A 23,043-nucleotide genomic window follows, 5' to 3' on the forward strand; every position below is an offset into this window, starting at 1 on the left:
TCCTGCAGTGGTTTATTGCAAAGTTAAAGGAGGCTTCAAGGGCAAATGTTGCACTTACTGGTTTGGCCGTCTTCGCTAATAATAGGCTCTTCATAACTATTGACTGTCGTCTGCTCTTACGAACATTTTAGGTTTGAAAGTATTTTTTAAATGGTCCCAAAATCTTGCTAAACATTTTTAGCGGCTTTGAGTTGTGTTTTGTAGCGCAATATTTACTCGTTTCCTGCAACGTTTAATCTTGGTACACCCTTGCGCCTGCATGTGGTCATCGTATGAGCATAACTTGCAGGCCCCAATTCCACAAACATGGATGAGGCAACAGCTGAGTTTGCCACTTCCTGACGACTAAGTGGTACTTTAAATTTTAGTTGTAACCTTGAATACAATAAAATACGATATTACTACAGAGTTGTAACAGTGAATGCTCCTTTATATGATATTTCAGTTTATCCTACTTACCCATATTCCACATTAAGCGATAGATACAAAGCCACATAAATCCCCGGGATTCATACGGTAGTTCCGGCTCCTCAGAGATGGAAAAAAAATTACCAGTAAGGGCAAGGTTCAAGTGTACGACATCCCTGAATTATCTAACCAGTTCATTGCCTTGCTCTTTCAGATCCTATCCGTGACACCCTACTTTCTTTACCCCTCTTTCGTGGAGAACGACTACGCCATTTCCGCTTTTTATCACGTGGTGAGTCTTGCAGAGTGATAGTTTCTTTTAACATTGTGTTCTTACTGTACATAGGCTGAACTTGCAAAGCTAAGATTTTTCACATTAACCATCTCCGAGTAAGCGGTGACCTTACTACCGTTACGTACAGATTTCATTTATTTTGGATACCAAAACTGCCAGACTTTGGTATTACATGTTCGGTGGATTATTGTGATATATGGCGTGTTCGACGAAGAATCTGTTTAAATAAATCCATCTGAAGTGGTTCATCGCATGGTCAAAATATTACCGATAAAACGAACGACGCCACACAAGAACACGGCGAGCAAATTTTTGTTTTTTTGTGCCACTTTTCCTCCGTGCTGACACATCTACTGGCCCAGTAATGAGCATTCTTATCATGCATTTCGTTCGTACGGAGGCCCTTCCGTAACATTAATATCTGTAGAATGCATAAAGAACAAGTGATTTACATCCGATGAGCAACAGTACGTTCCGAAGGTGAATATGCCACTTTACGATGGCTGATTCAGGATTACAGGCGCAGCTTGCTGCTAATGGCAGACTCTACTGAGGAATCGTAGGACATTTCATTGAACGGAACCCAATATTACATAAAAAACCGTATTGCATAGGTGACACCTGATAACGCTACCCCAATCTCCATCATTGAGAATAATGTGTTTTTACCGCGGAGACTGTCAGAGGGTACTGCGCGCTGCTTCTGAACGCGAGGTCTTGCTTATGCGATTCCCGGCTTGGCGGTCGCATTTAGGTGGCGCTCAGAATAGGAAAACGCTTGTGGAACAAGCACATGTTGTACGTTAAAAGAATCCAAAGAGAGAAATATATCCCGTAGATCTACACTGCCTCGTCTAGTGCTGCTGGTGAACGTTAAGCATCAACAACTAATCATCGTAATATGGCGAGCTGGATATCGCAAGAATTCGTAAGTTGCCAGAAATGCGGATCAAAACGTGATGTCTTCATCTTGCGATAACGCTACGGGGCAATATGACTGTCCCGTGTAGCCATAATGTTTGTATAAGAGAAGCAAAATTTGGAAAACAATGCTAAGCGTATTCTTAAAATTTCTTCCATGGATTAAGGCAATCGTAAATTTACGGTAGCTCCTCCGAAGCACAGGGCTTCGCAAGGCTCTATTTCATTCCTATATTTTTTTTTTCAAGTTTTAAATCTGCTGAATAGTCGCGTACTGCAACTTAAGTGAATATCGCTGAAGTGACTTTACAAGTTCGGGTTAGGTGTGGAACACCCGTGCATTTAAGCACCAAGTAAATGTCGTACAATGGCCCCGAGTTAAATGTGGAAAACTTTTTCTTTTAGGTTCCCGATGTGCAAGTGGGGGCAGTTCTTGAAAGCTACTACAACACCCGATCAGCGCTGAACGACCACTACTGGCAGTGGCTTGTGGAAGACTGGATTGGCCCAGAGTGAGTACCTTGTGGCTATCGGCATCTGTTTACGCGATCCGCGTTTGCGAGGCCACGGCAAGACTCACCTTAGCACAAGTTGCAATTTTTTTCAGTTGATTATTTTTTTTTGTCGTTCAGGGTACTAAGTATAAAGCAATAATTAGCTGGCACAAGCGTTAACTCGCAAGCGTTAGCATCTTACGCGTGCAAACTATTTTTCTGAACACGGGAAAAGAAACCTGAATGATTAAGGCGGCTAATGTTTTCAACAACAGTTGTCGATGATGCACTCTCCTCACCAAAGCAAGTTGACAGGTGCTAATGAAGTCATAAATGTTGGGGCAGACTTGATTCACTTTGAGCATTCGCGAGGTTTTGAAAGTTCATGTAAATTATTTAACAACGTGCGCATGGCGAAATGTATTGAAAAAATTAAGTAAATGTTATCAGCTTATGGCCAGTGAAATCAAGTGTTAACCTCTTTATGCTTGTACTAATTGCATTAGAAATTGAGCCAATGCTAGAACGCGGCAGGCGTGAAATTCTCTATTCTGAATTTAGGCTAATTCATTTGTACCCATGTTGTGGTCATGTGTCATATTACAAGGGGCAGACATATTTTTTTCTCCCTCTGTCATAATATGCGTTCGCATTTAGGGCTCACAAAGGTGGTAGAGAAATGCTACACTGCAATAATTTGCCTATCATTGCGACACGCAACGCATCCGCTGTTTCCCTGCATTTGGATGGAAACGTCTAAGGATGTTCAATATAACGTGTTTCAGATAACACTTTAAATTTCTTTTTAAATAGCCTGTGGTAGATAGCACAATTCTAGTTCATGAGCTGGTCTACTCACAGGCTTACATTGCTTGCACAATGAATGTAAATGCATAATCGACTAATTAGGAAACAAATATTAAGTTTCTAACTAATTACGTTGCAGCACATATTGAAATTTAGGAATTCTAACCGGGGAGTTCGCAAGGCGGATCCACTTCGAACGAATTCTCAGGATGGCACCAGTTTCGAGAGATTAATTCGCGAAGTTTGTGGAGAAATGCATTAGGGTTTCACTTACTTTTGTGCTTCAAGGCCAAAACGACGTTTTCTTAAGAGAGTAGGTGGAACGACAGCGAGCTTTTACCGCAATTTAAACGGCGCATATCCCGTAAATGGTGTCATCCTCACAATTCTCTTCAAGTGGATATGCCTTGCAGTGTCACCCGCTAGAATTTGTAAATGGCAATATGTGCTATAAGGTAATTAGTTGAAAACGTAATTAGTAATTTTTTGGTCAATTAGTTGATCATTCATTTAAATTTTTAAACCAGCTCATTGACTAGAACTGTGCTATCTGACAAAGGTATTTTGTAAAATTTTTCGAAGTGTTTCCTGAAATACTTTGTCTCTTTCGCGATATAGCTTAGATTGTTTCAGAAACTAGACACAGTCGAATAAAGACATCAAGACCTGCTCTTCATAAAATGCAATATTTTTTCCTTAGCCTTGTATTTCTACTACTGGCAGCATTACTGCAGGATCTAGGTATTCTTTGTGCAGAACAACGAAATGGATTAAAGATATCAACGGTGTATTTCTTTGAAACAGGTGGGAGGCACCGTTCCTGAGACCCCAAGTCTTCTTCAACCAGGAATTCAACACACTAGGTAAACATCGCTGAAACAGCGATGCTGACAGAAAAGAAATGCAAGCAAAAAGAAATTAAATTCTTAAATCTGACAGGATGCGCATTCTAATTTTTTTTTTTTTTCGGAAGCGCAACATCACCATAAGAATACTTAAGACAATGTTTATATTGACGTTAGTTTAGTCCCACTGAAGCATGTAATGTCGGAAGAATTAGGTTACATAAAAGGAAATTCGCGCATTGGTGTTTTGCACGTGAGTAGCTGTACACATTGTTCCGGAAAAAAAAAGAATATGGTGTTTGCTCGTGTTGTGCACTGACAAACATAGGCCAATTAATGTATTTATTATTCTAACGACAGTTTCAATTTGACCACAGAAACAGCTTTGTGTATTTGCAGATGCACTTCAGTATTCATTTGCTTCTAACGTACTCGCTGTGTTAGACGCTTCTTGCAGCAGAAAATTAAGTGTTGTGCTGAATAGGAAAGCATTACTCTTTGCAAACAAGGAAAAAATAGCAAAGATAATTTTGTTCGAAATATTCTGTGGCCCGAAGCTGCTGAATAAACCTAATTTGCTTCACCACGATATTTTTGTCTCAAATATGAAATGCAAACTTTCCAGTCAATTTGAGTAATTAGAAATCTATTAATTCTACCATAGCGGCTACGTGGTTGTAGTGTGGACGTAACGGCAAATTTATCTTCACTCGAGTGTCTGCCGATGAAGAATGCTGTCGCGATAATGGCAACTAACCATACACGACAAACACGACATCAGGCGGTTCATAGTCAGCTTGTTGTGTTCGGAAATGTAACTATTGAACTGGATAGCGACTGACACTATTGGAACATAGATTGATTTTATCCGGCGTTGTTGCGCTTACAGGTTGGAAACTGCGAACGTAGGTTCGGTTAGATAGAGGGGGTATGTAACAGTGTTAGGCTACATAGTTAGGCCCATAGAGCATGAATCAAAATATTTTTGACTGAGGCAAATATTTATCATCCTTCAAAGCTTGTTGGGCTTATCATAAGTTTGTTGCTATGGGAATGACGGAACAGTAGTAGCTGTTGCTGTATCTATGTTTTGGTAGCAGTACGTTGGGATGGAATGACAGTACCATAGAAGCTGTTGTTATAGGTAATTCTATTTGAAACACTGATTCTTCTACTGTTGGAATATTGTTGTGCGTTTTTGCGCGTCTTTCTCATTTATCGTACTTCTTTCTCGTCTCTCTTTAAGCCGTGCCCTTTGGAATACTCCAGAGTCCATTATACTACACCAACATGCTACCGTGAGTATTCTCGAACATCTTATTGGAGGTTCACATTTGTTGGTGAATGTCTGGCCCTAAATATGTCCTCTTCAAGCTTGCACGAGAAAAGACAATTTTTGGAACATTGAAAAAGAAAAAGAATCCTGAAATGGGTCACCTTATGGGGGCACCACTTTTTTTGAACATGGCAAAACCATTTATCGAAAACAACATTCTTGCTTATCGGCTCACGTACGTAAACTCTAAACGATGCGTACCCAGGACGCCGAAGGGTTTGGTGTATTTAGAGCGTGGCCTCTTAATTATAGATTTCTCTGATAATGACCACTTGTCACAATGACCACGCATATTAATCTTAAAATTGTTGAGAGGCGGAAAACTACACATGGCAGGTGAAATATGGCACATGGCACGTCGTTGGGAAAGCGCGACGTTCGCTTTCCCACAGTGCCAACTGGCCAAATTTGGTAGCTCAGATTGTTGAAAATCCTAAGTTATGAGCAGCCAATTCTTGCATTCCTGCATTTCTTTCAGGCTTCCGAGTATCCATCATTTTGAGGCTGTACTGGCCGCCCTATTTGAGGAAATTCTGCATTGCGAGAAAACCAGCCTGCCACAATTACAATAAAGTGTCGTTGTGTGCAAGCCTCTCGCAACAAAAGCTACCAGGTGTACATGCCGACACATTGAACCAATTTACGTAGATAAGCATATCGTGGCTTTGGCACTGTAAAACACCAGAATTTATTTTTTCACACTTACAGATGTTTGTAAAGGGGCGCTTCTTTAAACCACTTGGTTCAGAGATCAAAACTTAACATCTATTTTGTTGCTGTCAGGTCTTTTGAGTGGGCACAAATTTAATATATTCTAAACCATGTTTTTCCACTGCGAACCTAAAAACGGGAGTGCCTTTAACACTGTGCGAGACAAGCCGCGGTTCACTATGATCACTCATAAGAAGCAGCCTTTGTATCTGCCGTATGAAACTCTCTTGAAACCTAAAGGTGCTCAAAATCTGCGTAGATTCTGTAATTCCTTATATTCAAAGAGACGAATGTTTCAGCATTGAAACAGAATCCGTCGTACAGTTCCTCTTTTTTCTGCGGCACAGTACAGCGACGCTTTCCGTTTTTTTGTGAGCTTTTTTTATTCATCAGTTACTAGCGCAACCTACATTATGACACCCACGCACATGTCTCAACAGATTATTCACCAACTGCAAGTTTTCTTCCATAGCATGCGAACTCTTACTATTCGCGCATGCGTGTTCCTCTATTTTAGCCCCCCCCCCCCCCCCCCCCCCTTCCAGTTTGGAAAAGCTTTCTTACGACGTCGGCGCCATCACACACATCCAGTACAAGCCACCTGTGACCTGAACTCCCGTAGCAATAAGCTTGCTTCTTCTGTGAATTAATTAACACCCGCTTCTCGCGTCTTTAAGGAAATAATTTCTTCATATTTAACTGTTTAGACAATCTTTGTGCCAGGCAGTTGTCCTAGCGAATGACGAAGTAGCAAACTTTTTTCGTCAATGCGGGTGCGTTCATTTCGCCTTACAATTACGCCGTCTCATTACACCTCTTCGTTATTTTACAATTCACTAAAATGTATCTCATGGCGATATAACAGCGCATATGGCGCTGTTCTGCGCCTCGTTGTCTCTTTGTTGTGAAGCTGCATTACGAAATTACAGATAACTATCATGTTGATGCCGGAGTGGTTCCCATGTAGAGGCACATGATACAGCCAAGTGCAGTGTGCGCCTCTTTTTTCCCGCTTGCCATTTTATTCGCACTTTTAGTTTTCTTTACAAAGTGAGAAAATAGGGTCAATTCAACTAATCGAACTAACGATGACCGGTGTCATCGTTTGTCGGGTAAATGTGCAGTGCGGAGAAGCAAATTTGCGCATTAAAAAACCAGTCCAATTCGGTAACGTTGCTTTGAACTGAAAATGGCGACTGTTCCTTGTGGTCATCATTTCAGAATTTGACTTATGGTGATCTCATCACTTGTTCTGTGTTCGCAGGCCTGTCGACGCTGCACGTTTTGGCTTCCAACTGGTCAGGGAGCTGACACGGGCTCTCATTGCCAGTGGTCAGTGCGTGTTTTATGTTATCGTCTTTCGAGCCGACATAGGGGGTGTTTTTCTAGACCATAAGATTACTTTCTAAAAGATCTATAAGCTCGGCGAACGCGTCGTTTTAGCATAGGAGTTCCTAAGCGAGACGGACATTCACTACCGCTTCTAAAGTTAGCTTCAGACAACTAATTACGAAAATTCCATCAACTAACTTCTTTCTTAGTGTCTCAGGCACAGTTGCATGTTTAAATGGCACATATGGAGGCAGTCACATTTTCATGCGCCTGCATTTTATTCTGGAAAATCGCACCTACATTTCTTTATTCACCATGAAATTTCAACGCTAAATCCAGGCAATATCGGAATCGAGCGTACGGGTTGCGTGAAGCGCTCGGTTACAGTATTGCCTCGATTGAGCTTTGAAATTTGATGATGAATACCTCGAATTTGGTGCCATTTTAAGAATGAAGAAAAACCAGGGGGCATTGAAATGTGACTCCCTCCAGATGTGACTGCTTCCAAATTCGCCATTTAGGCAATTGCCCTGAAGTCTCTAAGAAAAAAAACTTCATAAGGAACTTTTTTTCTCACTAGAATTCTGAACCTGACGTTATTAACTCCAAAGTATGTCTACGTCACCTAGGAGCTGCTTTGAAAAGAACTGCCACCTTCGAAACGCTCATAACCATTTTATGCGAAATCTGCATTGTATATAAAAAAACACACACACATTCCAGCATTATGTGAGTGAACGTCACTAAAAAATTTTCTAAGACGAGCGTGTCTGTGCCGCTAATGGCTCTAAAATATGTTTACTCACTCTCTAGGTAATACAAGGACAGTTCTTATGCGTAGTCGGTGCGCGTAAAGCAATACACTTATCTAGTTTTCATTAAGCTCGGCATAAAGATTGAACAGACTCTTGTTTGACAAATTCGCGCGCATTTGCGCAGGCGCTTTTATGTCAGCGTAGGATATATTACATATCCTTCTCTTCATATGTATAGGCGGTCAGCCCCTTCTGGAATAAGTCTTCGTCCTTCCACCAGTCGTCTGACAACTTAAAAAACTTGTGCTCACTAGAACATTTATGCACATGTGAAAAAAGAAAAGCGAGTAAACGTGATTGTATGGTCTATTTGTTTGCATTTTTTACGTAATTCTAATTTCATCACATATCTTGTGAAGAGAACGGCAGTCGGTCATAGCTATCCCAGCTATGATCAACTAAATATTAGTGAGTAATGCGTCGTAGATGCGTCCAAGACTACGAGGCGTTACTCACGAATATTGAATTATTGGCAATGCAAAGCGGTTGCGTTCACGCAGGGCCTTTCTACAAAGAACGCAAAAATGTGAAGAAGGCGTGGGACCGACTGACACAGGAGGAGTTCAGGAGCCGTCACAACTGCTTCCTCCACCAGTACGGCCAAGTATACGGCAAACAGGTAAATAAACATTGCCACTCGATCGCGTTCGTACCAAGGGCCAGCATTCGAAAGATACGTAGAGAGACTGCGCTTCACTGATGACGTCAGCCAAAACTGTGATCGAAAGGATTCTCTTGTTCTTTCCATTGCAGTTGAAGCGTTGGAATGCAGGAGCGCAAACAGGCAACGTTTGGCCCTCGATGTTGTAACTATGGTAGAGAAGAATTAATTGCTTGGCTAGTTGGCCTTGTATTAATGGCGTGGAAAAATTTGCCTTAACGGAGAGAAAAGTCAAGCGAAAGAAAAGACGAAGTCGAGCGCTGTATAAACGCCTTTTCTTAGTATTTTCTCCCCCTGTTGGTTATATTTTTATTCGCGCAAGTTTTACTCGATAGCAATGTACCTATATTGTTCTGTCACCAATGCTGTCGACAACAATCGGAGGAGTAGCACATTTACAATGCACAACAGGTCCAAATTTGCAGCACCTGATTTCCTTCTGTAAAAAAAAAAAAGATAGAGCCTCGCTGATTTGACTGCCGCACTTCTAAGTGTCACGAGATTTTCGGCACCCTAATATGCAAGCGGAACCCGCGAAAGCCTAACGTTTGGGCCGTCGAAGGAATTGCTCTCCAAACCAGCACACTCCCGAAAAACAATCCATGCCTGGGACAGAGAATGAATGCGCTTCATCTACGACTGAAAATAGCGGTCAATGCAGGCGAGACGAAGAAAAAAACAAAAGACCAGTGCACAGTAAGAAAAAGGATCGCTCTATATAAGGTCGTTTGGGCCCTCCACATGTCTAAAATATGGTTGACTCCATATGTCTGAAAAGTGATCGGAAACGAAAGTTACGTCCGTCCTTTCTCGCAGATAAACCCATACGCTTCGATAACCGAAAACATCCTTGACAACGCCGCTCTTCCAATCGCGTACCGGGTAAGTCATATTTTGCTGGAGATCCTGCGGAACCACCGCTCTGACAGTGTGGCTGTGGCTTCAACTAGGTGTACCGCAAACTCGTACGCAAGAGCCGATCCCTGGGTGCCACGGACTGGGTGCTCAAGCAGCTGCCGGAGGTGTCCTCTGACCGCATCTTTTTCCTGGCCTTCGCCACGGTGAGTTTATCTCGCACCATAGCGCGCTGGGATGAAGACAGCGAAGAACGACCAAACATGTGTTTCAAGAGTTGGGAAAATGAGCGGTTGAACAAGGAGCGTTTGGAATGATGGCGATTTTTAACTCTTCTCACGCGAAGACACGCTTTCTCTAACCGTTTGAATGAGAAGGCGGCAGGTCAATATTGGGGGTTAGAATCGATGCGCAGGCGTCGCGAAATATCTTAAAAAGTAAACATCCAGCGTCACACAGCCTGAAATGTGCTTCGCCCGGAAGCTAGCATTTTTCGTGGGCGTCTCTTAAGCTGACGTCTTGCTTTGGGAAATTATACTCCCCTACTAAGAAAACGACAGGTTTAAAAAAGGCGGCAGCGCGAGAAAAGCACGGACGGAGATGAGACACATCTGAAGAATACGAGCAACAGCGCTGAACAACTAGGGGTGGTTCAGCGCTGTTACTCGTTTTCTTCAAATGAGAGATGAGAAGAGATGAGAGGAGAGAGACTTCAGATGAGAGAGGAGACGAAAAGGATGAGCGCTGGACTGGTTGACTGAAGTCCAGCGCTCGTCCTTGTCGTCTCCGTCCAGTTTTTCTTTTTTCTTTATGGAGCTGCCGCTTTTTCAAATGTGTACCAATATGTCGAAATCGCCGCGATAGGTTCCTTTGCCGTGGTGAGATTTTATTCTCGTTCAACTTCTAGCTGCATATGCAAGCCTCTCTTTGGATGAGCAACGTAAACACAGCGACGGTTTGCAAATAGGGTGCATTCGAGTGGAAGAAAATGAGAGGAGGAAAGTGCAGTTGCTTGAACTAGGAGGAGGGAGACGTAGGTGCGCTCCACGATCGTATCGGGGAGTGTGTTATCACGGGACGATGGAAGGAGAGCCAATTGCGGCGCGGCAGGAAACACGGTGACCACTGGCGTTGCGTCCCTCGCTGTCAACGCGGAACAAAAAGACACGCCGAAATGCCAAAGGCTAGGCGTGCCACAACCTAAAGAGCACGGGTGTACATACAGCTATTGTATTCAATAGAATGGTGAAGCTCGTCACGAAGAGAAGGCTAGAGATGAAGAATGCAGCAGTACTTGTCCCTGGCACAAGTCGGTTCGTACTTAAAGAAGTAACGGTAGTGTTAACAAGGGAGCTACTAGAAAGGTGGCACGACGAACGTACATCGATTATATATAGCCATCGTCCCTGCACATTTCTTGCGTCCGCCTTGTTACGACTACGGTTACTGCTTTAAGAAAGAGCGTGCCTAGTTTCGTTGTTATTATGCGGAAGAAAAATGGACACGTGTTTAGCGTTTCTACCTGTGTCTACGGAATATCGTCGTAAGGCGCTCACCCGGACCGAGATATCTAACCGTAACCCTTGCTTGCTGTAATGGGTAAATATTGTACATCAATCCAATCGAATGCGTAAGGAATGTGTAAAAGACAATAGAGCGAACTATGCCATTAAATTCGTCAGATTGTAAAAATTGAATTATTGCACGGAATGCAGTTCGGAATAATACAGCTGACAGCCATATTCAGTGGGTTCTACAAAAAATGTTTAATTCACTTAATTTTCTTCATGCTGTTTAGATTTGACTTCGTTATTTTTTTTTAGATGTTCTGCGATTTGAAGCGGACCAGAGCTCTTAAGATGCAGCTGACGCACGGACCATTCAGCCCATCCAATTATAGGTAAGATGGTATATGTCTTTGTAATACAACTTAGCGGAATGTAGAAATAACGGACTCAAGTAAAAGACGTTTTGCTGGCTCTTTAGCTCGCGAATGGCCTTGTTCGCACTTAGAGACCTAAATCAATTTCGCATTTACATGTCCGTAAAAATATTTTCATTGCGTCTGAGGAGGCATTTATTAGGTGTCACAGTGTGGTAAGAACTTACCGCCCATAAAGTAAAATGACATGTACCCATAATACATTAAAAACTTGCTACTTGTTCTTGCCATGAAAGAAAAGAACAAATCACCCGAAGCACATTTGGAAAGAGTATATGCTTTGTTCTTTAAGTGTATTACATTCAGTGCTTCAGCAAATCACAGAGCGCGCTTAGATTCTTTGTTTTTTTGCACTCTGTGTAATGAGTGTACCCTTATGTCACGTTTTATTTTGCATTTCAACCTGCAGGGTGAACGTTCCCTTGATCAACTTCCCCAAGTTTGCGCAAGCCTTCGGCTGCGGCTCCGACGACGCCATGGTGCGCGAGGAGCAGTGCAGCCTGTGGGACTGATTGCGCGCAATCACCCGCCGACGCCATTTCGACCGCAGCGTTCTCTGACGACCCACAAATACTCGCACAGTGATGAGTTCATACCAGAGAGTGAAACCGCAAGTTGTAAACTGAAGCCCATGTTTAACCAGAGACTGCAGTGTCCCTTACATGCTATGCCCAATCATGGCGCGACGGTGCTGTGGTACATGTGCTTCTAGTTGGCAGCTCCTCCGTCGAGTGCAATGTGTGTTACCTCCCCCCCCCCCTTTTTTTTTAAATTTTACTTTATTGAGGAGCACTGATGCGTACGCAATGTTCCCACCAAAGAAACGTTGAAGTTACCGGTGCTTCCACGAATGGGAGGCTACTCCCAGCTTGCGAGTGGCGAGTGTTATCCGAGTGTATTGGTATTTTAACACGCCTGGAGGATTAAAACGCTCCCGTGCGAGTTTAGTTTGAACGGGTGACTGCCGAGTGCTCCTGTCTTTCAATGGCAGCTGTGCAGAGACGTTGCAATGGGACAAATAATGGAAAGCACGCTGTACAGCAGCCGCCGTTCGGAAAAACGCTTGACAGTTTAGTAGCTTTTAAGCTTGTCTTGGTTGAAAGAATGAAAGGTATTGAAGAAAGAGAGCGAAAAGAAACAAACGACACATTAAAGTGCGTGCTATAGATTTACGTGTTCGTGCTACTACCTTGGAGCAAGAAAAACACTCGAATCGTACGTAGTGGCTCCAAAGAAAAAAATGGCCATAACTTGCTGCTCTACTTGATCGAGGCACTTCCCAAATGTACTTCTTTTTTTCTGGGTTCAGTTTCAGTCTCAGTTTTTTCTTCTTTAAACACAATGAATGTGTAGAGACAATATACAGGATGAGGGTCCAGAAGTCAGACTGCGACGGTACTTTCTACATGGTATTTTATACACTTCCCAGAGGTCACCTAGCACCATTCAGTGAATTGACCAGTATCGCACATAAAAAAAAAAAATAGACGCAATCCACTTTCGCTGCAGCACCAGTAGAAGGAATTGTGTAAAAACTAATTCCTGGCGTTGACATTCTTGAAATGCTAACTTTACTGTCCCTGCGAACAGCATTTTTCTTCTACACTGTGACCAACAGGTAGGGCGCTCATTTTGTGTTCAGTATGCAAAACTGCAAGACAATGGAAGTGAGCACAACGTGGTAGGTTTGATTCCTATAGAATAGAAAAGTATATAAGAAGGTTCACAAAACAAGAGGCGGTGTCGTATAGCGTTTTCTGAGAATACGTAAAGGAAGATCGCGCAAGTATACAATTGTATGCAATGATGTGTCGGGTCTCACTTCATGTCAACCTCGCGTGTGGTTGAGAGGTGAACGAAAGAAAATGAATGCAGACATATCTAAAAGGCATCGTGCGTGATGCCCATCCAAGACGCACATAACGGCGAAACCTTCTGACGTCGGCAAAACGCTCCATCAGAGCTTAAGGTGTGTTGAACAATAGCTCTGAATGGATCAGACTACAATGCAAAAGTTTCGACTAAAGTGATAGGTTCGCGCGAACACAGAACAAAAGATCGTGGAAAAAGGACGGTTACAAGAGACCGAACACATGAGCACGTTGCTTTGGTAGAGAGATTTCAATAGTGAACACAGTTTTCTGCAGCCCCAAATCTCCAGAATATTTTATTAACAACCGTGAATCCTCGTCTGGTCGTTTCTGTTATTTTCCATTGCTGCCATCCGTTACAAGTAAACACGTGGTTTGATCAAGTCTGCTTGGTCCCGTCTTTCACGTATACATGCAGGAAAGTACGTTGTTTTGTAAGAGATGGCGTATACAAATTAAAAACACTAGTTGACCAAGGTTCATACGTTTCTGGCCACTACGGCAACTTTAAGTTGCCTCCCGATAATATAAAAAAATGTAGGGACTTCCACCGAGACAGATCAAACCGTTCCTGTATATTGCAGCTTCTTCAAGTATGCTCACCACTTCGTCGTCATCCTAACGGCACTCCGATCATGCCGCACGTCTAATTCTAGTCCATGTGGGTGGCAAGACAACAATCTCCTAGTACAAAAGCTTCAAGTTCCTTGCGGGCTTGCTCTCTTTGGTGACTATATGTATGGATCAATAAATTCGTTCTTTGCAGCCACTAAGTTCTTTCTTGAGGAATAAACTTCGGTGTGCAGCTGTAGGCAACACGCAACAGTCACTATTCTTATTCTTGACAGATTTTCGGGTGTCCTAATAACCAATGTGACAAGTGATTCATGAGTGGCGGTCTACTTCAATGGAAGGAATTATTCTTTGTGTTGAGAAGGGTGGACTACAGCACACGCCTTCTGTTTAAATTAGTAAAGGTTTTAGTAACTAATCTTAGTTTTAGTAATTAGTAAATTAGCAAGAGCTTTACTTGAGCATATTCCTTCTGTTTACTTAGTAGGTCGCCGCAGCTTAGAAGGAGCCGTTCTTGAGATCGGGAAACCAGTGGTAAAATATGGAGATGTTTCGATGATCGTGAGTCAAGCTTTCTGTGAGTGCCTTGCCTTCCGTTCGTCGAAAATGTTAGACTGATCACTTTCTTTTGTACTCTTTCCTGTAGATTTTCGCTGCAGAAAGTGGGTTCCTTATCGTGTTCCAGCATGCAACGACTTGATCTGTACATTGCGACACTCCGCAAGAAATAGCACCGGTTATAATTCAAAATTCCGAGTGTTTTCAACAAGGGCTGTCCTTGGATGTTCACGGCTTCCATATTAAAGGTTACCGCTTTGAATTCGGTTTGGTATGGACAACTGAATGCGCTTGCTGAGCACCAAGTTGGCAGTGTTCGTAAGGCTGCATATAGCTCAGGTATTTAAGCAGGACTGCGAGGTTGGTTCTATTTCTAGCCTGCTGTATGCCATATGCAAGATATTTGTTTAGCATGCTTTCTTGTTTATAATACACGACTCTAGCTTGCCCTTTACTGTCCACTGGTCAGTAAACCCAACACAGCCCAAGGACCAGCCAGAATGCATTGGAACTAGTGCATACTAGCTGGTTCTTGGGCTGTGCTGGCAAGGCTATGCTAGCACAGGAAATGTATTGCACTATGGACTGAAAACCACGAAGCAACCCTCTGCAGTTAAAGTGTACCAGCAGGAGTGGACACAGTTGTAGCTTCTGCAATTATTATTTTTTTTTATTTCAGACAATACCCGCAGCGCCTATGCTGGCATTATTGCGGGGAGTAGAAATTTCATGAAATGGAATGTTTATGTCTAAAATGAAAGGCTTTATTACATGATTTAAGATTTAAGGGATAATATTGATTATGAACATTTACTTCGAGAGCAGTGCAATTTAAAAACAAAATTTCCGGCAAGCAGATGTTTACTCACTCTGGTGCCTCTATACACTAGGGAACAATGTTATCACGTTCTAGTGACCGTTAAGACGCACACTTTGACAAAACAGTGCGTTAAAGTGCCCAGTAATTTGTAAGGGAGAGAAACTAAACGAATCAACGAGTAGGTTGCTCGATGCGCCTTGTACTTCAGTGTTCCGCCGACATCATGGGACTTGACACACAAATACCAAATCTGTACAGTGACAATTATAGCTTGTAGATTTCACTATGAAAATATTTTTAAGGGACATGATTGCAGCAATGAACACATGGTCAGTCCACTAAATAAACACTTCTCGGATACTGAATGCAACAGAACATGAGATGTCTTGTTCCATGAGGTAAAAATGAAGCTGAAGTCTCATGCAGGATGATGTTGCCTAATTAAAAATTTTCTGCTTACATAAATGTCGAATACCAGCTGTCCTGATAGCGGGAATATCGAAGAGGTGTTTCCCTTAAAAGTGCGTTGTCTTGTAAAGGTTTTCAAAAATCGGGAAGGAAAGTATTGGTCTCAGCGAAAACACCGCAATTTCGCCCGAAAGCCGCAGCATCGATCACGGTAGCAAATTAGTAGACAGGCAAACGAAGTAAGGTTATTAGTTTTATCGGCCGTGTAAACTTGTAAACGTTCGCTTACTAATTAAATTAACAAGCATGGTGTCAGCGCGCACGGGCAAACACGTGCACATTTTATTGCTGTTGTAATAACATGACGAAGAAAAGCCCGCACATCAGGGAATTATTTCTTCATCAAACTATAAGGTGCAGCTACGGCAGCCACATGCGACGAGCGACAGCTTTAGTTCTGTCGGAAAGTTATGCGTAGTTCTTACATATTATAGCCTTCTTAAAGGGCAGCTGTCCTTACGCCCTTCCGCAAGTACTGAAATTTTATTTTTCGCATATGTCGTCGTTCTTCTCGTATGTCTCAGCAGGTTTTCTCAGAAAGGGCATTTCTTATATTTTATTGTCATTATTATAGCGCCTTCACTCGTATGTCGTTTTTGCTCACGTCTCCTCATTACTCCTCTGCATGCCGTCTTTTCGTTATTCTTTGTTTGGTATTTTTGAGAGGTTTTAATTTCTCGCTCTGCCCTCTTTTTTTCGCCTGCAGTTATACTGCTCGTAAATATTCTTTCTCCAGGGTGCCAATCCACACTTGCGCTTATTAGCGCTCATGAAGGTTCTTAGGCTACAATAGCAATCACAAGCTATTCTTGACCGAACTTAGCAGCAATAAGCATTTAACTGATGCCGCATTAGTTTTCAACTCGTCATGGTATCTATATGTGTACCCACGCAAATAAATACCACTGCCTATCTTTTAGAGAAGAAATAAATAAATATTTTGTCAAAATATTTTGAGCACTCATGAATGAATCCGTTAATGAATTAAAAAAACTTTATTTTGCTCTGTACAACATGCTCTCACTTCTTAATTGGCTTCACTTCAATTCACTTCAATTAATTGGCAACGAAAGGGTGTTTTCTCTATAGCAGGTGAGATTGCCAGGCCCATTACTGCCGAAGAGGGCATGGCAGTTGTGCCCGAGGCTTTGCGCCAGATATTCATTCTCGCTCTAAGGAGTGGGTCTTCTAGTGTTAAGTGAGCAGCTTCTTCCATGTCTTGTTGGAAGTTGGTTATCGTATGTTGAGTTCACCTTGTAAATGCGGCTGGACTTTGAAAACTTTATGGGACTAGTGATTCCGGAGCCCGCCACTACAACGTCTCTCATAGCTCCGGAGTTGTTTTGGGACGTGCAACTCCATGAATCAATCTAGAAAAACGTACACAGACACAACCGCTCTCGGGTTCTCTTGGGTAGGCCACACAACGCGCAAATAGACAAGCGAGAAGGAAACGCGATTGTGCTGTGTTCAGTGCGTCCTGCTGCAAAGTTCAAGTTGCCGAAAGGACATGACTTCGCATCGGAAAAAGTTCTTTTTACCCCATGACGAGAGCAAAAGTGACTATCACGCAGTCACCTACAGACAATGTTTTGATGACGACTCCAGCCGTCGTCATCGGCGTAACGCCAGCAATGTACGGGTGGACTGACGCATAGACAGCCAACCCCGGCGTAAGGCCAACAATGCACGGGTGGACTGACGCATAGACAGCTGACCCCGGCGTAACGCCAACCATGTATGGGCGGACTGACGTAGAGAGCAAACCCTGCTTCGAGTTCCAAACCCTGCTTTCATAGTAACGGCGCTCCGACCTGTATGCATTGTTACATTCTTGCGCAATTGAAATGTGCAGCCTCAGTATGCTCGAGCGCGCAAATGTCCGTACCTCCTTCGGACAATAGGCGCGATGTGGCTGTCTCTGGGTCACGCAGCATTGTACGGGCACGAACACGAGCACAATGCAAGTCGGGAGTGGCGCCAACGGCCGTGCCGCCCAACCGCGTGAGCTGTTGCAAGGAATTGTGCTTTAGCAGCAGTCAAATGTCCAAAAAAAGTCTTTTGACTTCTTTTATGTAGATAGATACATTTCTCCGAAGTGAATTCGCTTTATTGAACTTGAATATACAGGAGGCCCAAGGCAGACGTGGTTCTCTCTGGCAGATTTGAATCATTTACAAGATGTTAATGACAAAAGCAGTTATGTGCTCTCAAACCGTCGCCATTGCTGTCGTGCTCACCGTGACCTTCATTACAGGTAAGCACCGTACGTTTAATGGAAATATATGATTCGCCGTTTATCGTCATGCTCTTTTGAGACAGAGCTTTACCTTGAGAGGGTTTGACGTGTCGAGCTTTAACAAAGAAAATTCATTTCAGGTAATGTAATAGTTACATAAAACAGAATCACCACGTGTCTTGCACGTGAGCGTTGCTGAGGAAGGCTCGCAAAAAGCGAAACACTCACTGTCGCAGCCGCCGTGGTGGCTTAACAGCTTTCATTTTCATTTTCACTATATCATCTTTTCTCACATACCAGCAACTTGCGCATGCTAGTCAAACTAGCAATCGGCATGATAAAAAGACAATTGCTGTGAAGCTGACCAATTGCAATCAACGGATGCGTGAGAAAATTTAGGAATACGGCCCCGAATTCTTCTGAATTCTCAGATTTAGTGCAGCGTACAACGGTGTATCGTGTATGGGAGCGCCTACTTTCTCATTGTTTCCTTCAATATCGAAGAGCTAAAGATGTCACTAGAAGCTCGATTGTAGTGACGGGTTTGAATTAGCTTGGTTTTAGAAATTCATCTAATGATTCATGCTGCGCAATGCATGCTAGTAAATGTTTAATTACGCACTCCGCTGTAGCCATGGGTGAACAATCATGGAATTGCAACATCGAGCTTCTCCTTGAAAAAAACTTGCCGCCCAAGAGATGTGTATGGGTCGCGCTCGAATCGCATTGCACGGGAAACGGCAGTTCTTGCGCTCTTCTGGCAGCTGCAAGAAGCACTTTCATTGCAAGTGAATATTCCTATACTGCAAAGTTTGTATAGAAACGAGAGTGAGCACTATTAGTGCACGTTCTGTATTCGGCGGTCATCCAAGCAATGTAAAGATCATGGTGCGGCACGCCCAGGAAGCCCAACAGATGCAGCATTCCAGCCAGACAGCACCGAACGGTGAAGTGCTTTCGCCTGAAGTCGTGCGCATGTTTTCTTGTATTTAGACAAACTGGGTTTGCTCTTGACAAAAGTGAATCTATGAAAACAGAAAACGACTTCTAACTTGGGCTCACAGCTATCACGACTACGCTAGAGCCTTCTTTCGTTTCGAGTTCCTTCTGTGATGGCGCATGCGCAATAGCGTGGCAGGCCCTTCGTCCTTATCCAATGTCACACGCCCACTTTTCTCGTCTATTGCTGCGCCAAACGCGGCCGTGCCAACTGATGCGAGGAACATGGCAGCCCAGCAACGTCTGACTGCCTCAGTTTTTGGCGCTTCCCGACGCCATGGTTCGTGGAATATTCCACCGAATGCGTGAACGCAATGTGCACCAGTGCTCGTTACAATGTGGACTTTGATGCTGCCGGCGTTCTGGCGACATCGTTGGAAACCCCCGGGGATGGCTTCACACCGTGGAAATCCAGGCGCCCAAAGCAGGCTCCTAGAGAGACTTCCAAAGAATGCAAGGTAAAAAGTGTGTCTCGTGAGACCAAAGCCTTGTTCGCTTCTCGGCTTGACCATGACACTACGGTCCATGACGTTCTGGAAATAATCGTGCCCGTTCTAGAGGGTAAAATTCTCTTGTGTGACGTTCCGGACAAAGCGCACATCCTATAGACACTTCTTTTCATATATCTCAGAACAAGGAGGCACTCCAGGCGTTGGATTATCCTGAGCTTTGGCCAGAGAGCTGCAGATTTCGTGAATTTTACACCAAACTGAGCCAGCCTTGCGTTTGAGAACCCTCTGTCAGTTTTGATTGCGATGGAAAGTAAGATTAAAGTTTACTATCAGAATGTTTGTGAAGTGCGCACGAAGGCCGGTGAATTTCTGTCAAGCTGAGTAGCAACAAGTTTTGATTGTCTTACTGTAATATGTATGTATCCTAATGTGTTGGATGCAAACTATTTCACTGAAGATTACGGTGTTTTCAACCGTGACTTGTGATATGCGGTGACTGGTCAAATTTTTTGTGGCGAAGTCTTTGTACCGGTATCGGAAAATCTGAAAGCATACCGAAGGCCGATCTTCAGCCTTGAAAAGACTGCGTTTGGGTAGAACTTCTTTAACGTGACCATTGTAGTTATATTAGTTATCGGAAATTATAATTCCTTCGAAACTGCTGTTCATTCGGAACGTTCTGACAGCTCTTCAAGGGATACTGATTATAGCGAGAAAGGAATCTAAATATGTGGTGATCTTTACATTCGCCGTATTGACTGGGTTTATCAAAGCACGGGCCGCTGCGATACTATCCCTTTTATCAACTTTCGTTGGCTAACGCAACACACCTTAAAATATTTTATCGGGAACAAACTTGGCGTACCGCTATCGAGTATTTTAGTAGACAGCCTGGTTCAAACTGTGAACCCATTAGCAAAGGTTCATCCATTTCATCCACCTTTCGTGATTGAATTTAAGCTTGTTTTTGTAACCCATGTGGGTTGTTTTTTTCAGACCAGTTTACTGTTATCGACAGCTGGACTACCTCGCCCTTTATAAACACATGGAATCTTTGACATGATCAGAAGCCCTAGCATGTAGTGATGCCGATTGAGTGGCCGCTAAGCTAGCGTGGCTGGTAAAACACGCGATCGATAGATACACGCCACAAAAGGGCTATAGCCTGGCAAGTTTCCTTTCTGGTTCCCGATGGAGTGGAAAATAGCTCTCTTCAAAAGAAAGTGCGCTTTGGTACTCGCTATGATAACACGAGCTTGGAATTCTTTTTTTTTTTTCGAAATATAAGGGATACCACTCTGGCAAGAAAGCTTTGTGCGCGAGACAAACTTGTTTATCAAAATAACGCTGATCTAAGTTTAAAGACTAATCCAAAGTCTTTCTGGAAGGTTGCTAAAAATAACACATACATGTATCCACAGAAGATATGCCTCCGCGTCTTCAACGACGACAGAACTAATATTATAGTAATGTCTAAGAATGTAGATGATTCGTTTGCTGACTGTTATTGCGATAGCAATTATATGACACTCCAAGTGGATTTTCGCCGTCGACATCGTCACCGTGAGGCTCTGTATATATTTAGGTATATGCTTGCTCTATATTCTATGCCATGCTATATATCATGCTGTGTATGCGGGTTATATTCCTACACTATTCTATCACTAAGGTTGTTCATTCCAGGTCTTGCATTCTTGACTATATTCCTTAAAATTTTGAGAATTGCCGCCCACAAACAAATGCTACTAATCGTAACACTCAGAGCATGTATCTTTTATCTTCAATTTTATCAGACTATTGTATATTAAAATTCGACACAGTATGAGAGATCGAACCTGAAAGGGGTGTAATTTTGCTGGCGCGGCTCTATACGAGCAGCGTAGTAGCGCCTGTGTGAGGTCATTACGAAGTCTACAGGGTGTAATAAATCAGTTAATGATGCCAGAAATTGAGCTGCACCCTTGTATATCGCGTCTGGGTTAGAACAACGTCCGAAAGGTTCAAGCGCAACACTTATACTTGCTATCGCAGCCATTTTTTAGTTGTTTCTTGGATCGGCCCACGCAAGAAGTTTTAGGCTGCACAATCTCCGGGGACCGGCAACGAAAGTAACAAACATACACTGTGCGGCAAAGTGGCGTTAGTCGCTAAGAAAGACTTCATACATAAATACGAATGAAAGTGTCCTGCCGCAGGATTCGAACGGAGAACCCCTAGCTGAACAGCTCGATCCTCTAACCGTTGGATTTTTTTTTTTATTTACGTAATACTGCAGACCTCATGTGGTCCAAGCAGGAAGGGCAGATAACAAGGCGTATTTACAAACGCCATGAAGTTATTGCGTAGACAAAAGGTTGGATACATGATACAAATGAGCGAAACAAGTCAAAGGAAATACATTGCACATCAATCAGCACATCAAAATTAGAGGATGCCTCGGTAAACGGAATGGTACATCCTTGAACTATCCGTGCAAGCAAGCGCGTTGAAATGCTTGGCGCGTTCTATGAACGCGCCAAGTGATTTTTCGCCGTCATCAATAATTACACATATGAATAGTGATTTACTTAGTTTTAATTTGTTTTCTGAAGAACATTATCCGCATTCATTGTACGATTTTCCTTTGTGGCATAGTTTGAAAGCCAGATTGGCAAACTTGTCTGGGCATGTTCATGTTCCAATCCTAGAGAATGGTGCACAGATGGAGGTGCATTCGTAGAACTCAGGTTACACAACTTTCCTTACTGGAACTAATGGTAACACAGACTACGCAGACCAAGCACACCTTAGTTTCTACGTCTGATCGAGAAAACGATGGCTTATGCCATCGTTTTCTGGATAACACGGAGTAGCTAAACTACTTTGGCTAGAATAATACCTGCCCGTGCGTGGTTTAGGTAGCGAAGCACCTGCCACTCTCTCATTAATGCTATAGAATTCCTGTATGTGACAAGTTATATCCTTATTAATCAGGAATCCGACTCCTATTTCTCGTCTCTCCGCTAGGCCCCGGTAGCACAGGACGTGCCCGGTTTTTAGTACTGTATATGCTTCTTTCGTCCTAACTTCACTGAGTCCTATTATATCCCATTTACTGCCCTCTAATTCCTCCAATAGCACTGCTAGACTCGCCTCACTAGATAACGTTCTAACGTTAAACGTTGCCAGGTTCAGATTCCAATGGCGGCCTGTCCGGTGCCAGGGATTCTTAGCACCCTCTGCTGCGTCACAGGTCTGACCGCTACCGTGGTCAGTTGCTTCGCAGCTACTGGGGACTGAGGGCGGGGGCTTGATTGTTGTATACATATAGGAGGTTGTGGCCAAGTACTGCACCAGGGTGGCCAATCCTGATCTGGTGAGATAGTGCGTAACCGGTTCTGGCCACCGGGATCAGGCCGCACTCCAGGTCGTGGCGAAGATATGCCACACGCACACACGCGCAAGCACATGCACGCACGCACGCGCACGCACGCGCACGCACACGCACACACGCACGCACACACACGCACACACAAAAAAAGGAAGAGAAAAGGGGATTTGAACACGTGACCCCTGGATGTTGCCGGAGCGATAGCTCAGTCGGTTGGTCCGTCAGGCCCCAGGTTACATTGAAGTGGCATAGCTCCTGTCCAGAGCCTCGT

The 23,043-nt window shown here is 43.4% G+C and overlaps 1 protein-coding gene across 1 annotated transcript in view; it reads left to right on the forward strand.

The window, feature by feature from the left end:
* Window positions 1–12,730, forward strand: part of LOC126533503 (neprilysin-1-like) — a 30,186-nt gene extending 17,456 nt beyond the window's left edge. Inside the window, exons 13-22 of the mRNA XM_050180675.3 lie at window positions 623–700; window positions 2,030–2,136; window positions 3,730–3,788; window positions 5,017–5,068; window positions 7,082–7,149; window positions 8,465–8,583; window positions 9,442–9,507; window positions 9,576–9,686; window positions 11,304–11,380; window positions 11,832–12,730. Coding sequence (XP_050036632.2) covers window positions 623–700; window positions 2,030–2,136; window positions 3,730–3,788; window positions 5,017–5,068; window positions 7,082–7,149; window positions 8,465–8,583; window positions 9,442–9,507; window positions 9,576–9,686; window positions 11,304–11,380; window positions 11,832–11,934 — 840 coding nt within the window. The 3' untranslated portion in view covers window positions 11,935–12,730. The remainder of the gene's footprint in view (window positions 1–622; window positions 701–2,029; window positions 2,137–3,729; window positions 3,789–5,016; window positions 5,069–7,081; window positions 7,150–8,464; window positions 8,584–9,441; window positions 9,508–9,575; window positions 9,687–11,303; window positions 11,381–11,831) is intronic.
* Window positions 12,731–23,043: the final 10,313 nt, after the last annotated feature.

Source organism: Dermacentor andersoni, chromosome 7 (assembly GCF_023375885.2).
Source record: "Dermacentor andersoni chromosome 7, qqDerAnde1_hic_scaffold, whole genome shotgun sequence".
NCBI classification, from domain to species: Eukaryota; Metazoa; Arthropoda; class Arachnida; order Ixodida; family Ixodidae; genus Dermacentor; species Dermacentor andersoni.